This window comes from Cervus canadensis, chromosome 20 (genome assembly GCF_019320065.1).
Source record: "Cervus canadensis isolate Bull #8, Minnesota chromosome 20, ASM1932006v1, whole genome shotgun sequence".
NCBI lineage: Eukaryota > Metazoa > Chordata > Mammalia > Artiodactyla > Cervidae > Cervus > Cervus canadensis.
Genome location: NC_057405.1, coordinates 37741072 through 37755748, shown reverse-complemented (window position 1 = coordinate 37755748; position 14677 = coordinate 37741072). Strand labels below are relative to the sequence as shown.

Sequence of the window (14677 nt, the reverse complement as noted above, 5' to 3'; positions counted from 1 at the left end):
GCTAGTTTATCAGTGACAAAAATAAGACAAAATGACACTAAGAACGTGATAGTTGGATATGAGCTCAGTCTGTGTCTTAGTACAGTATTCATTAACATCAAAATATGTGTGTGTGTGTGAGAGAGAGGTCGAGGAACAGAGATGGAGAGAGAATCTTCTAAATTATTTTGCATTAGAAATCAAAAGGAAGCTATTTGCATTATTTTTCAATTATATTTCAACTTGAGGTGTTTATAAAAGGCTTATAACCACAGATAGAAGCCTGATGATGTTATATATCGTATTGTATTAATTCAAGTTTAAGGATCATGCCATCTACTTACCAAGTGAATTACTTTTGCTATTAATGGTACTTTCCCATGAATTTAAATTTTAGAGAGTCATCATTTGACTTTTTCTTTCATATTTCTGCAACTAAATGACTTCGCCAGACTGGATTTTTTGTTAAATTAATGCTATCACAATATTTTGAAGCTACTGTTCCTGGTAAACCAGGTAAAAAAAAACTCTGTCCCCTACTAGCTCCAAGAAGGAATCATTTAAGATACCTGGGTCTTTCTACTTATGATGCTACTTGGATATAACTCTCTTATTTGCAGGAAAAAGCAGTTCTCTGATGGCAGAGGGAGCATTCGTCTTAATGTTCCAGCTCTAATGTTCATATTTTCAAACCATGACAGTAAAACAGTCGTTAATGTATTGCTCTTACAGAGTCTTAGGCAGAGGTCATTTGCAAAATATAAAGTGTGATCTGGGAGTCCAAGGCATGAATGATTTAGGGAAATGAGAAGTTCAGAGTCAGCATAATCCTCTGGAGCTTTTTTTTTTAATAACTCTCAAATGACACATTTTCTATTTTTTGTATTTTTGTTTATCATATGGTTATTTAATTTAGAATTGTCTTTTTAGTATTTTTCAAATTGAAATACAAACCTGTCTTCTCACCGTATGACCCACCAAGAACCCAACCCTGAAATTTAATATGTATTTTTTTGCCCAAATCCTAAGGGTACAGTTTAATGAATAATTACAAAGTAAACATTTCTGCAGTGACCACCAAGGTCAAAATTATGGAGTATTGGAGCACCCCACTTTTGTGGCTCTTTTTGATTATAAACACCTCCTCCTGCAGGTATAAGCACTAATCTGACTCTTGTGGAAATCACTTCCTTTCACTTGCTTGCTTTCCTTTGTAATATTATCGCTAGCCAGTTCATTGCTAAGCAAAATAATTCTTTGTTTTTGATCTTTATATATATAAATGCATGTGTATTTTTATTAATTTTCCTTTTAATGGGTTGTGATGATTTTAAAAAGTCACCTAGGAGACGAAGTGTCTCCACATTAAAACAGGAGAGTTTGTATGTGCTTGTCTGTGCATGCTTTGGTCTATGACTCATCCTTTGCTGCTTAGGGTAAGTAAGATTCTTCTTAACTGTAATTAACTATTAGATAGAGTAACTAATAAGTTGTCATTACATTTTTATCCTGTGCGTTGGCCTGTATTTTAATGTTTAGGGTTAAGTTTTGAATTTTATGAAGTTATAGATTTTAGTGGTGAGCATGTGGAATATATCATGATAGCACAGATATCCATGATGGGTTTTTTTGGTTTTTTTGTTTGTTTGTTTTTTACAGTTAGACATTATGTGTTGAGTGCCAGATGTCAAAGTTCAGTCACTGAATGTCACTCATTTTCAGAACACTAGCTATAAAGATTTTTTAATATATTAAAATATTTTACTAGATTTTAGGTAACTTAATGCCTTACAGAGTAATTTTTTTTACAAGTATAGATTGTATGTGAATACCTAATTTAGGGAGGAAGATTTCCAACCCTTACCTTGTTCCCATTAAGAGTAATGCTAAAAGTTTCCCTTAATAGTATTGGATGCCAGACTTTTGACCTGCTTGTCCTTGGTTTGGAAATGGCCTAGTGCTGTTTATAGTTGTGTAACTTTAGCACAAGTGGTTTCTATAGCTACTGTCCAGTACCAGATGTAGAACAGTGGGAAGCTTTGATAAGGGGAGCAAGGATTTTTAAACAAAAGCCGGACATGGGTAATTACCCTGAAGCTGAACTGAGTTCCATTATATCCAGCACTATCATTTACTTTTCATTTCACTCTCTGCTAATTATAAGAAGGAAAATCTACTGACTCTTTTCCTCTTCCATCTCTTTGCCTTCTTCCTCTCACCTTATTAAAGAATGTATTATTATACCTTTAATCTGTTGCCTGAATCCAGAAGTTGGTCTTGACAAAATTAGGTGAGCATCACCAGTTTGGCTTTTATTACCATGACAGCATCATTGGTTTCCACTTATCACAGAATAAGTTTCATAAGCCATTTGTATTCAAGTGTTTGCAGTGAAACTGCTATGTTATATAAACTGCTGCCACTTTGAGAATATAAATGACTTTAGGTTAATACTAGTGAGGTAGAAAAAATCGTTATCTCATTATCAGGAATTCTCAGTTAAGTAAGTAAAAGGACAACTTAAACCTGACCTATAATTAAAATAAAAGGCATTTGGTTTTCTTATAAATGGTTTTCAACTTCATCCCCAAAGTGATACCTTTCTAGGGGAAAGCTCTTGTTTTTAAACAGTAAATTAATTATAAATTGATGATTATCCTTAGATATATTATTGGGGGATTCTTTAAAAGTCACTTTTGGCAGTAAGGGGTTGCTGTGAGAGAATTTTGGCTTCAGTTAGAATGTGGGTAGGGAGTGGTGTGAGAGATGAGACTGTAGAATTAAGCAAGGGGATCCAATTTGTAGTAGAGGGTGGGCTGCAGGCAAGGAAGTTGAGGAAGTTCAAACCTGCTGACTCCTCTTTTTTCTCTGTAAAGATGGATATAAGTTTTTGTTGAGAGCGAATGGAAAAAGTACTGTGCGAAATGAGAAAGAAAACTGTCTTTTACTGATCTTTACATTCAGGTATTTTTGTTGTGTTTTCTTTTCTGACTTGATTGTGTGCTCCCTGAGGGGAAAGCCATGGCTTTCTTCACTCAGCTTGTGTTTATAGAACCACTTCTGTCATATGCTGAGATACAACAGACTAATGAAGCATAGTCCTTATCCTTAGAGAACTTGATGTGAGAGAAGCTTTGGTTCTGTAGTGATCTGTGCACGTTGCTATGTGAATACCGGCGGGCGCCCACCCGAGGAGATGGTGCTAGAGTCAGGAGGCCCACATTCTCAGCAAAGGTACAGAGACATGAGCGGGTGCATTCAGGAGATTCTCGACATTGAAGCATGACTGAGATACTAAGTATTTGGGGAGAGGTGGTTGGAGATAAAGTGGAAAACCAGGGGCCTGCCAAGTGTTGAAGGTCGTTACCTACCGAAGAGTTTCAAGTTTATCCTATTGGTGATGGTGAATCCTGAGGGATGTGAGTTAGGAGACTAACAGAAGTTCTTCTTTAGGAAGGTCACCCAGACTTCAATATGCAGGCAAGTTTTTGTTGTGGAAAGATGTCTGTGACACCAGCCTGGAGGCTTCTGGCATGATCTTGTGAAGACAATGAGGCTGTCAGCTAAGAAAGATAGAACATAGAGATTGTGGGAGAGACAGGGATATTGAGAGTTTCTGGGTAGGTAGATGTGGCGGGACCTGAAGACTGACTGAATAATTGGGGGAGGGAGACAAGTTGAAGGCTAACTTAGAGATCTGGCTTGGGGTGACTGAGTAGGTGCAGGTATTGTTATCCTTGCCCCTCCGTCCCAAAGGCCAGGTTGCAGTACTGCTCCCCCGGGCTACTGCGGCAGTCTTCCTGCTGGCTTTCCTGCTTCTGAAGCTTCTCCTCCCATCACATAGCGTGTACAGTAGCCAGAGTATCTTTCAGAATGGAAGCAGATAATGAAACTCCCCTGCTTAAAGTTCATCAGTAACTTGCTCGGAAATTTAGACTAAAGTTCAGAATCCTTCTCTCCCCTTTGCTTTTCAGCCACCTTTCCTTTCGTTCTTCAAGCCTGAGCCACACTGGCCTGCGCTCAGTCCCAGGATGTGCTTAGCTCCTTCTAGTCTGAATCTTTTCACACTGTGTTTCCTCCCTCACTGTGCTCCTAGAATGCTTTCTTCCTGTCTCTTTTTATGAGTAAATTTGATTCACCTTTTGGGTCTCAGGTAAATGTCACTTCCTTTGGGAAGCCTTTCTTGTTCATTTTCTTCTCTCCCATCTAACTAGGTATCTCCTTATATTTTTATGGTACCCTTTTCTTCCCAGTATTTCATCACAGTTTGTAAGTATATGTTAGGGTGTATATTGTTTAATGTCTGTAACTCTGTGAATTAATGGAGTTTGACTGTTCTGCTCACTACTCAGTAAATATTTATGAAATAAATAGTAACCGTTCGGTGATTGTTTGGGGCCCCTCTAGAATAAAAGCAATAAAATTCAACAGTATTTAAATCATTCATTTGAAGGAAGAGTAAGAACAGCTAGTTAGAGCTATTTTCTGTTTGAAAATACACTGAATTTTGTCATTACCCTGATGTCACTCCTGAAAAGTCAGTGATTTAGAATTAGTTTAATCCTATGATACCTAGGCCTTATTCTTATGAGAAGGAAACAAAGAACAGGTGGATCTCTATACTGTGGAAATCAGAACACCTTCCTTCTAATTAAGGTGGAAATGACAGAGAATGGCAGATCTCCGGGAGAAGACAGTGGTTAGAAGGATAGTTTTACGTAAGTGCAGTTCTCAGCTTTATTTTCTTTAAAGTGAGCAGTTTTATGACGTTCAGTTTGAGGACACTCTTGCATATATCTATTCTCCCAGATTAATCCAGAGTGTCATTAGTTCCACTTAAAGTGGCAGCTTCAGATGTTACTATAAAACATAGTTTGTTTTTTTTTTCTTGAGAATTTGTTCCCCTTTAAAAAATTAACATTTATTAAATTATAAGTAGCCAAAGTACTTCCCTTTTAAAGTCTCTTGTTCTTTTTGATGCTCTACTTTTTTCCCAGATGGCTCAGTGGTAAAGAATCTGCCTGCCAATGCAGAAGACGCAGGTTCAGTCCCTGGGTAGGGAAGATCCCCTGGAGGAGGAAATGGCAACCCACTCCAGTATTCTTGCCTGAGAAATCTTGTGGACAGAGGAGCCTGGCAGGCTGAAGTCCATGGGGTTGCAAAGGAGTTGGACACAACTGAACAACTAAGCAACTTTTAATGTAGTTCAGTTCAGTCGCTCAGTTGTGTCCGACTCTGAGACCCCATGAATCGCAGCATGCCAGGCCTCCCTGTCCATCACCAACTCCCGGAGTTTACTTAAACCCATGCCCATCGAGTTGGTGATGCCATCCAGCCATCTCATCCTCTGTCGTCCCCTTCTCCTCCTGCCCCCAATCCCTCCCAGCATCAGGGCTTTTTCCAATGAGTCAGCTCTTCACATGAGGTGGCCAAAGTACTGGAGTTTCAGCTTCAGCATCAGTCCTTCCAATGAACACCCAGGGCTGATGTAGAGTTAGTTGTAAAAATAAAGGTTAACTTGAATAAGGCCTGGTTTGTGTACTTTTTATTTATTTTTCTAGAGAATAATTTTCAATTCTAGATTGGACATAAATGACAGTGATAAGACACTTTAGAATCACTAAGGTAAATACGTATTGGTATATTTCCACATCATTCTTCTAAAAATGAAATGATGTGAATAAATGCCAGTGCTCTCTGAAGGAAAACGACTGTCCTGTTGCTGCTCTGTGCCTCTATATGTTTACAGCAATCAGGACTCAGACAGTGAGGGAAGTGGAGTGCTCCTGACTGTCCAATGCATCGTGGTCAGCTGGGCTTCAGATGCTCTTTACCCACATCAGGAAATACTATAAAGAAGAATTTATCTGCTCCAGCCAGCAGGGGGCACTGTACACATAAAAGTACACGGCCAATTGTAAAGCTTCCTTTGATTTTTTTTTCCCATTGACAATTGTGTTAAAATTCCTCGAGGAGTTTATGTAGAATTAGTAGTAGTGATAGGACCAGAAGTTGGCTGGGTGGGACAGTGGTTAAAGGGGTTCTGTCTAGAAGTTTAGAGCCGAAACATGTGCTACCATGATGTTGCTGTTTGGTGAAAACCGGCCTCTAAATGTCACACTCCATTTTGAACAACCCACTAATCTACCATGCAGGAAGTTAACTCTTTAACCTTTGTTTTGATGTAATGTCTACTGAAAAAAAACTGTGTGACAGAAAAAGTATGAGTTTTAAAGCCTGATCTAGTCTACAATTCTGGCATTACATGCTAGCTGTGTGACTTGTGCAGATTATTTAAACTCTTGAAGTCTCCGTATGTGGGAAATTTAGGTAATAATCTGCTGTGAAAAGATGCAGGAAATTAAATAATTCACTTCTGTCTAACACATAGCTATAAATGTATATCAGTTGCTTTCTTAAATCAGAATTTGTATGTTTCTTGTCATAATTGCTGTTTGTCTTACAAAGTTAAGTGATAGATCTGAAAGCTGTGTATTCCCATTATGTAGCCAGAATTTTCCTACAGAAATTCTTGATTTCTGGTTATAAAAATGATAAACAGTAGATAGTATAATCAACAATCTTACATGTGCCAAAATTTAACCAGTAGTCATGATATTTGGGAAAGGTGGTCTGTAATCTTTCATTGCCATAGTTTTTTTTCTTGGCATTTCCTGATTCTTTGTGTATGTTTATTTTCCATGAAGTATATCTTGCTTACTAAAAATGGCAGAACTCAGGTTTTATGATACGTGGATGATATCATGACTGATAGTGATAGACAGATTTGGAAGTGTCAGAGAAACCAGAAATCAAACACTGGGGCAAGCTGGAGTTAGTGAAGGACTTCAAGGGTTGTGTTGCTTGAGGATACTCTTCTCCCTTTTAAGTAAACTCTTGGCCTTTGAGATACTGAGTTGAAAAAAAAAATCTGCAGATATTCTTGGTTGAGATGGGCAGGGAATGTGAATAGAGAAGAGTTATCAAAAGGTGATGAAAAATATGTGGAGTTGAATATCATCATCTCAAGTGTGATCCCTGGTTAACTGAACTAAAGATAGGTTGAAAGAGAGAGAGAAATGAGAAGAAAAACATAGACTTTGCTATTTTATTCAGCATCAAGGTAACATAAGTTCTGAATGCTGCAAATGGTATTTTTCATAAGGACCAGAGTGTACTATTCATAGGTGTGATATTTACATATATATGTGGACCATAAACGTACTGAATCTTTTATGTGAAACATTTTGTGAACCATGTCTTTTCCACTTAGATGAAAATGGTAGTCAAAAGTCCTGGAGTATCTGGCTTTCCCTGAAGCAGACTTAAGCTGCTAGTAATAGAACAGCGCTTGCCAGGTCCCTGACTGAACAAGGGATTTGGAGCTTTTGGGTTCTCCAGGAGTTTTTGTTATGAATGTCTGAATTTGCAATCAGGGGGCAATCAGTCCTTGTAGAAGGAGGTGTTCCAGTATAGGACTCACATAAATTCTTCTCTACTCCCTGGGAGATGAATAGGACCCCTCTCCACCCAAGGCTTCCCTGGTGGCTCAGCTGGTAAATAATCCGCCTGCAATGTGGAAGACCTGGGTTCGATCCCTGGGTTGGGAAGATCCCCTGGAGAAGGGAACGGCTACCCACTCCAGTATTCTGGCCTGGAGAATTCCATGGACTATTCCATGGGGTCGCAAAGAATTGGACACGACTGAGTGACTCACTTCACTGCTGTGCGCCCCCCCACCCCCCCTGAAGAGGTTGCATTTCTAATAGTAGTCTTTCCCCACTTTTCTAACACCATGTATTCCTCTGTTACCGGGTCGCTATATCACTGAGCGTACGATCTGTTAAGAGGCTTAGTTTGCTTTTACTGTATTTTGAGTAAATCTTGAGGTCTAAACTAGTAAGATAAAGAATGCCATAGCTAGTACATGTTTTCTTGGTCATCATTCATTGGTATAGGTTGTAATCACCACTTGGAGTTTTCCAGGCTTCTGCTGTGTATTCCTAGTGTCTGCCTCTGATTTTTATAGTCTTTTCTTTATTATCATCAGTTTGCCCTGTGTATATCCTTGAAATCAAAGGCAAGCTATCTTGTTAAGCTCTCAGTTTGTCTTCTGAGGACACCTATCTTCCATTGTGCTCTGACTTTCTCTCCTGCTTCCCCTTGTGAGCTGCATAGTTGGCAGTTTAGGTAGGTTAGACGCATGAGCAGCTGAGCCTCAGTTAGTTCCTGGCCCATCCTGGTCTTCAGCTGTCTTACCACACCTCTGCCTTTTAAGCTTGCACACTCGGATCACACATTTCTGACCTGTATACCCTGCAGCCCTAGAACATTTGCTGAACTAGTCTGCAGCGCATTTTGGTGTAGAGGTGATCTTGCATGGCTTAGAAGAGTCACAGGGAGAATAATGGACAGAAGGCAGACCTGAAGGATCTCACTGCCTGACAGTGTTCTGATCCCTCTTGTGCAGAAGGGGAAAGTGAGAGGACATTCAGCAAACTGATGTGAAATTGAATGTCACTCCCAAACGTTAAAGGAAAAGCCTCAGCATTGGGGAGAGTTGGGACTTCTTTGGATTCAACCAGAATGCTGGTGTAGTAGATTTGCATTTTAGTAAGTTGTATTTAATCCCACTGTGGAAAATAGACTAGAGAGGGACCACAAAGCCAGGGCAACTGGCTTTTCAGGAAAAAAGCAAGGAGGGATGAGGAAGGCTTAAACTGTAGTACTGGAGTTATAAAGAGGAGGAGTGGATGCGAAATATTTAGGATGCAGAACCTGAGGTTGTAGGACTGACTTAACGTGAGAAAGAAAGAGAGAGCAGTTTGACCCAGGTTTCTGATTTTGATGACTGGGTGGAGAAGGACGCAAAGAGTTGTGAGAAGTAATAGCAGGAGAGATGTCACTTGTGGACATAGCTCTATTTGTAACCAAGTAAAGGTGTTTCTACCAGGATTAAGCACATGTGGTTCAGCAAGTAGACAAGTTTCCTAATGATCCTATTTGATGTGTGGACAGAATGCAGAACACCTGGAGGACTAGATGAAGGCATGTCCCGTCCTTTCCTGTGACTCCTCAGGCAGACGTTTGATCAGAGTTGGCATGCGCAGAGGCCCAGTGCTGGACCATTGTTCTGTACTGTGCTCTCCCCTGTCCAGTTCTGAGATGTGCACCTGGAGTCCTCCCTTCAAGTCAACTGTCCTCCCGGGGTTAGGGCATCTGTGGCTCCTTACATCTCCTAGTAGGAAAATTTTGTGTCATTGAAGTAATTCTTTTAGGTATTAGAACTAAGTTAATAGCATTTCTGATCCAGTTCTCTTCCTTTCTGGGACGCCTTTGTTCATCACATGCTTTGTTCTCGGAGATACTCCTGCTTCTCGAGTTGAGGAAAAAGTTAGCTCTTTAGGGGACCAAAAAAAAAAAAGCCTTATTATGTTACATTTAAAGAGTGTAGTCCCTGGGTCTGATAGACCTGTGTTCAAATCCTGTGTCACTTACTAGCTGTATTATCTTGGGCCTGTACTCTTAAGTAATTCATCTCTAGATATGATAGTAATGTACTTATCTCTTAGAGCTGATGAGTTTATATTAGATAGTGCTTATGAAGCATTTGAGCTTCCGTGGTGGCTCAAATGGTAAAGAATCTACCTGCAATGCAAGGCACCCAGGTTCCATCCCTGAGTTGAGAAGATCCCCTGGAGGAGGGCATGGCAACCTACTCCAGTATTCTTGCCTGGAGAATCCAGTGGACAGAGGAGCCTGGCAGGCTACAGTCCATGGGGTTGCAAAGAGTTGGACGTGACTAAGCAACAAACATTTCCACTTCTATGAAGCATTTAGGGTGGTGTGTGTGTGTATGTGTGTCTGACTCTGCGACTCCTTGGTCTGCAGCCCACCAGGCTCCTCTGTCCATGGGATTTCCCAGGCAAGAATACTGGAGTGGGTTGTCTTTTTGGCCCATAATAAATACTACATAAATACTATCTTTCATTTGGTATTCTTTAATTTTTTACCTGTAGATAGGTAAAATTTATTTTTAAACTTTTGACATTTATATAGCCTGAAGTTAGTAACCACCATCATGTTTTCATGTGCTTGCAAGAATTTGGAAGTATAGTATTCCTAGTGCCATAGAATTTAAGTAGCCACTTTTTTTTTTTTTTTAAATAAAATGAATCAGGAAATCTCAGCATGTTTAATAATTTGTTTTTTTGTGTGTGATTTTTAAAACATTCTGGGGCAAAATAGTTTTGAATAAACAAATCAGCCAAAATAACTTTATTTTGGCTAAACCTGGGCTATTATTAATATTAGAGATGAGGGAAAGAATGAAGATATTCATCTCATACAGGAATGAGGAAAAATACAAGAATATTTTGAGGATTGTTATATTCTAGATATATTTGTAGATATTGTTTTGATACTGAAACCAGGGTAATAAATTAGGCTTCATATTTTCTAATTGTGTCTCCATGTCTGTTCTCCAAATCACATTAATCCTTGTGCAGTTGAATATGAACTTGCAAAAGGGCATGGGATATGAGGTTTTATTTCTAATTCAGTTTTTTTTCCCATTTTGAGGTGACTAGTGGAATTGACCAAAAGCTGATGTTTCAATGTTTTCTGTCAGTCTTATCCCTTGGTTTTCTAAACTGAAGCATGACAGTCTATCCCAGTTTCGTATTTCTAGTTTCCTAAAGATCTCTCTGAGCACTAGTCCTCACCTGTCTTTGAAGTCTCAGAGTATGAAGACCACATGTTTAGCCTGTATCTTCATCTACTGAGGTTAAAGTTGCCAGGAGTAGTTGATGTCATTAACCGAATGTGGACATATCCCCAGACAGTTTTACTGACCTGTATGACATCATGCAGATGAAGTAATTGGTTGGAATAGAAGCTTCTTCGCTCTTTAATTCTTACAGTCAAAGACGAACAGCATCGAAACATATATATTATCTAGGGTGAAACAGATCACCAGCCCAGGTTGGATGCATGAGACAAGTGCTTGGGCCTGGTGCACTGGGAAGACCCAGAGGGAGCGGGTAGAGAGGGAGGTGCGAGGGGGGATCAGGATGGGGAATACATGTAAAACCATGGCTGATTCATGTCAGTGTATGACAAAACCCACTACAATATTGTAAAGTAATTAGCCTCCAACTAATAAAAATAAATGAAAAAAAAAACCAAAAACTAAAGACGGCTTCAGTTTGTGCTGAGCGAGGAATTGGAAGACGCTGGTGGCCGTCCAGACTAGAGTTGCAGGAGATGGTTCTCCCTGCTTTCCCTCTTCCCCAGTAAGAGTATTTGTCCTCTTTGTGCAGAGGACCGTTGTGTGGATTGGGTGAGGTGAAGTAGGTGAAAGTACTTTGGATACACACGCATGACCCAGATATAAAATGGTGGTATATTTCCAATTCAGATGTAATAAAGGAAAACAACTGGGTACCCGAAAGTGAGATTTTGTTTAACTGCTTTGCTTGCAGGCTAACAAAAGAAGTAACTCAAACATCTTTATTTTTTGTATCTTCTAACCAACCAGAACCGGGACCAGTATTCACATCTGCTGAGTGATCACTTTCTGCTGTACCAAGGTCATAATTCCTTCCGTGAGAAATATTTCAGTGGGGTAACAAAAAGAATTGCCAAGGAAGAAAAATCTGGCCAGGAATGAAAATTTAAGATTTTTGACAACGGAGAAAGAATAAGGATTTGATAGAAAAGACATCTGGATATGAAATTTCATGTATAATACAGAAAATGTACTGTTTTAAATAGCTTTATATAATAAAATGGTACAAAGTCAGTACAATTCTTTTAACTTTAGCTTTGTTTTATAGACTATTTTGTTGTATGTGGTCTTTTGAACTTTAATTTATATTTGTACTTTCAAGTATTATGGAAATTGAAAACAGTTATATTTTTGGTAATTAATATATAAAGGGAACTAATCATGTTGACTTTTTAAACAGATAATCTGCTGGATATGTTATAGGCAATTAATAGTGGTTGAGAATTTATTCATTAGGTAGACTTGTTTATTTTGTTTTTGATTGTAATTGTTTTACATTGTCACTGTCACTAATAAAGCTTACTGAGGATTTCTAAAATCATGTAGTATAGAGAGGGGGGTGTGATGATGGAAATGAATTTTTGTTTATAAATCCCAGACAAATAAGTAGTAACAGTGATCATGGTGATAATGAGGAAGGCTAGGACCTGACAACCTAAAAAGATTCCAAACTCCTTGAGCCCTGTTCCCATCTGAAGTTCGTCTGTACCTTGGATTTGCTCCTGCATTCCTAAACCTTGACTGTCGGTCAAGTTAACTACCCACAATTTTTGGTTTAGAAAGTAACTGATAGTTAAAGCAGTAACAACAACACAAATCCTTGATGGTTCCCTAATGGTATTAAGTCTAATCAGAGCCCTTTGAAATAGAAGCTATATTTTTCTTGAAGGAGAAACTTTGCTGAGTCCACATTGTGTCCATCATGAAAATATCTTGTTTGGAAACCACTATACCCATTAATTCAGGATGCTAATAGCTTTCCTGCTTTCGGTGGCCAAAGTACCTCAGCAGGGCGGCAGTAAATGAATCCTTTCTCTCTAACCAGAGCCTATTTTTATTTATGCTGTTATTATTATTTTAGTGTTACTGCTGGCTTTTATGGACTCACAATTTGAATGTGCATAGCGTAAGACCTCCAGAAGACCGGTGCTGCCCAAGCAGAAAGGGAGCAGGCCGTCTGCTACATTCTCCCTCTTTTTCTTGTTCTGCAGCTCTGAATTTCAGCAGATCTCAAACAGTTCAGTGATTACTTTGTTTGGGTTTCTGGATGTGATTTGTGGTACACTGGGGAAAATCTAAAAGTATTCAAGGATGATTTATTTTCAGTATTTCTGTTGTAAACCATCTTATTTAAATTTTTTTGAGGTTGTATGGGGAGTGAGTTTGAAAGTTTGTAGCTGACTAAATTTGGAATATGAAATTTTAGCCTTGCCCCGTTTTTTTGGTTTTCACAAAAATTAGTCCAAATTAGGTCCAAATTAGATCTGGAAAAGTTGCAATGTTAATTTTAATCACTTTGTTCTAAAAAAAAAAATGACTCTACATTTAAAAAAACTTCAAATTATTTCTTATTGCCTCTGGTGGAGGTCTTCTACTCTTTAATTATTCATTGTTGTGAGATTGTAAGGTTGGTACCCAAAAGTGAAAAAGAAAGCTGATCACTCTCAACCGATTTCGATTTTAGAGGTCACAAGCCCTCTTATTCTAGAAAGAACAACTTTATTTTCTGGCATCAGGATCTTACTACTTCCTGTATAAGTTGGAGAAGATCATTTCCAGGATTGCTTGAGTTTCATGTATATTCCTCATGCACTTTACTAGCAAGAATATCACCTAGCATAATGCCTGCATGTTAGGTTTTAGGTAGTCCTGTAGTATGAATTTACAGTATAATCTGTGAGTGAACCTTAGGTGGTCTGTGGACTGGCCTAGTTAATGTTCATAATATAACAGACTCTATAATTTTGCTTCTGGCATATATTAAAACATCTATAAAAGCCAGATGGTTACCTTGGTGGTGTTTCATCATAAGTAACCTCCTTCCCATCCATTCTGGTGGATTTTTTTTTCTTTTTTTCTGTGATAGCTGGGAGGGAATAGTGGAGTGGGTGGTCTTTGGGGTATTTAGACAAAGTGGCCAGCAGATTAAAAAAAAAAGTTTCAAATCTCCTATAAATTTCTAGCCGCCTCCTGCCCAGGGTAACCCAGGTTTAGGCCTGTTCACTGCTAACTTCCTTATGACTAATTCTTTAAATACAGAGATTGAGCAATAACACATTTTCAAGCTGTTTAAACTCTGGAAGGTAAGTCAGTGTTACAACTATTTCCTTATGGTGAAAATTCACTTAAAATTTGATATTGCTTACACATTTAAGGAGAATGATGATTACAACTAAAGAAATTTATTTCAAGTTTGGTAGGGAAAGGTAGAGTATGAGTTAAAACGGACGGATTATAGTGAATGTGTTTATGTTATCGAATGAAAGAGGTGCTTTAAAAGTTTGGGACAGAAACAACTGTTTAGGTAATATGTTTTATTATACTCTTATAATCAGGGATGACTTTTTTTAACATCGGGAAATTAGATGTTAAGGTGGTTATTTAGATACCAGTATAAGCAAATCTAACTCTTGAATCAGAGGCCTTAGTCATTTTGGATAAAAAGAAATAACCCATGCTGGAAGTATTATCAGGTATTGCTAATCCCAGGAGATATGTAATAAGGTATAATGTTTATGTTTTAAAGAGTGAAGGTGACATGTTTTGGGGAAGATGATCTTTCTACCCCATTCTAATCTCCCTTGTAAAAGCACCATGGAACTAAGGTGATGTTAATAGTTCTAATGGGGGGGAAATCCATTGTAGATAAAGCAGGGCATAAATTAATTAATTAATATGGAGCATAGGGATAGAAATGGGAGGTAATTGTGGCTAAGAACCTTGATGATCTTATTGTTGAATTTTCTGTTTGACCAAAGGGAGTAAATTATACCAGAATAAGGACTTTGACAACCTCTTACAAGAGCATGGTTTTTCTCCATTATGAAGTTATTTAGAAAACTAAACACGTGTAAGGATATTTTTTTCTTAGAAGAATTGTATTCATAGAATAAGCAAAACCTACTTTTA

The 14677-nt window shown here is 38.4% G+C and overlaps 1 protein-coding gene across 3 annotated transcripts in view; it reads left to right on the top strand.

The window, feature by feature from the left end:
• TRMT11 (tRNA methyltransferase 11 homolog) overlaps positions 1-11802 on the top strand; it is a 57876-nt gene extending 46074 nt beyond the window's left edge. For all 3 annotated transcript variants that reach the window (XM_043439345.1, XM_043439347.1, XM_043439346.1), the window contains one exon: positions 11519-11802. In XM_043439345.1, the coding sequence (XP_043295280.1) occupies positions 11519-11650 (132 nt within the window). In that variant the 3' untranslated portion in view covers positions 11651-11802. The remainder of the gene's footprint in view (positions 1-11518) is intronic.
• The last annotated feature ends 2875 nt before the right edge of the window (positions 11803-14677 follow it).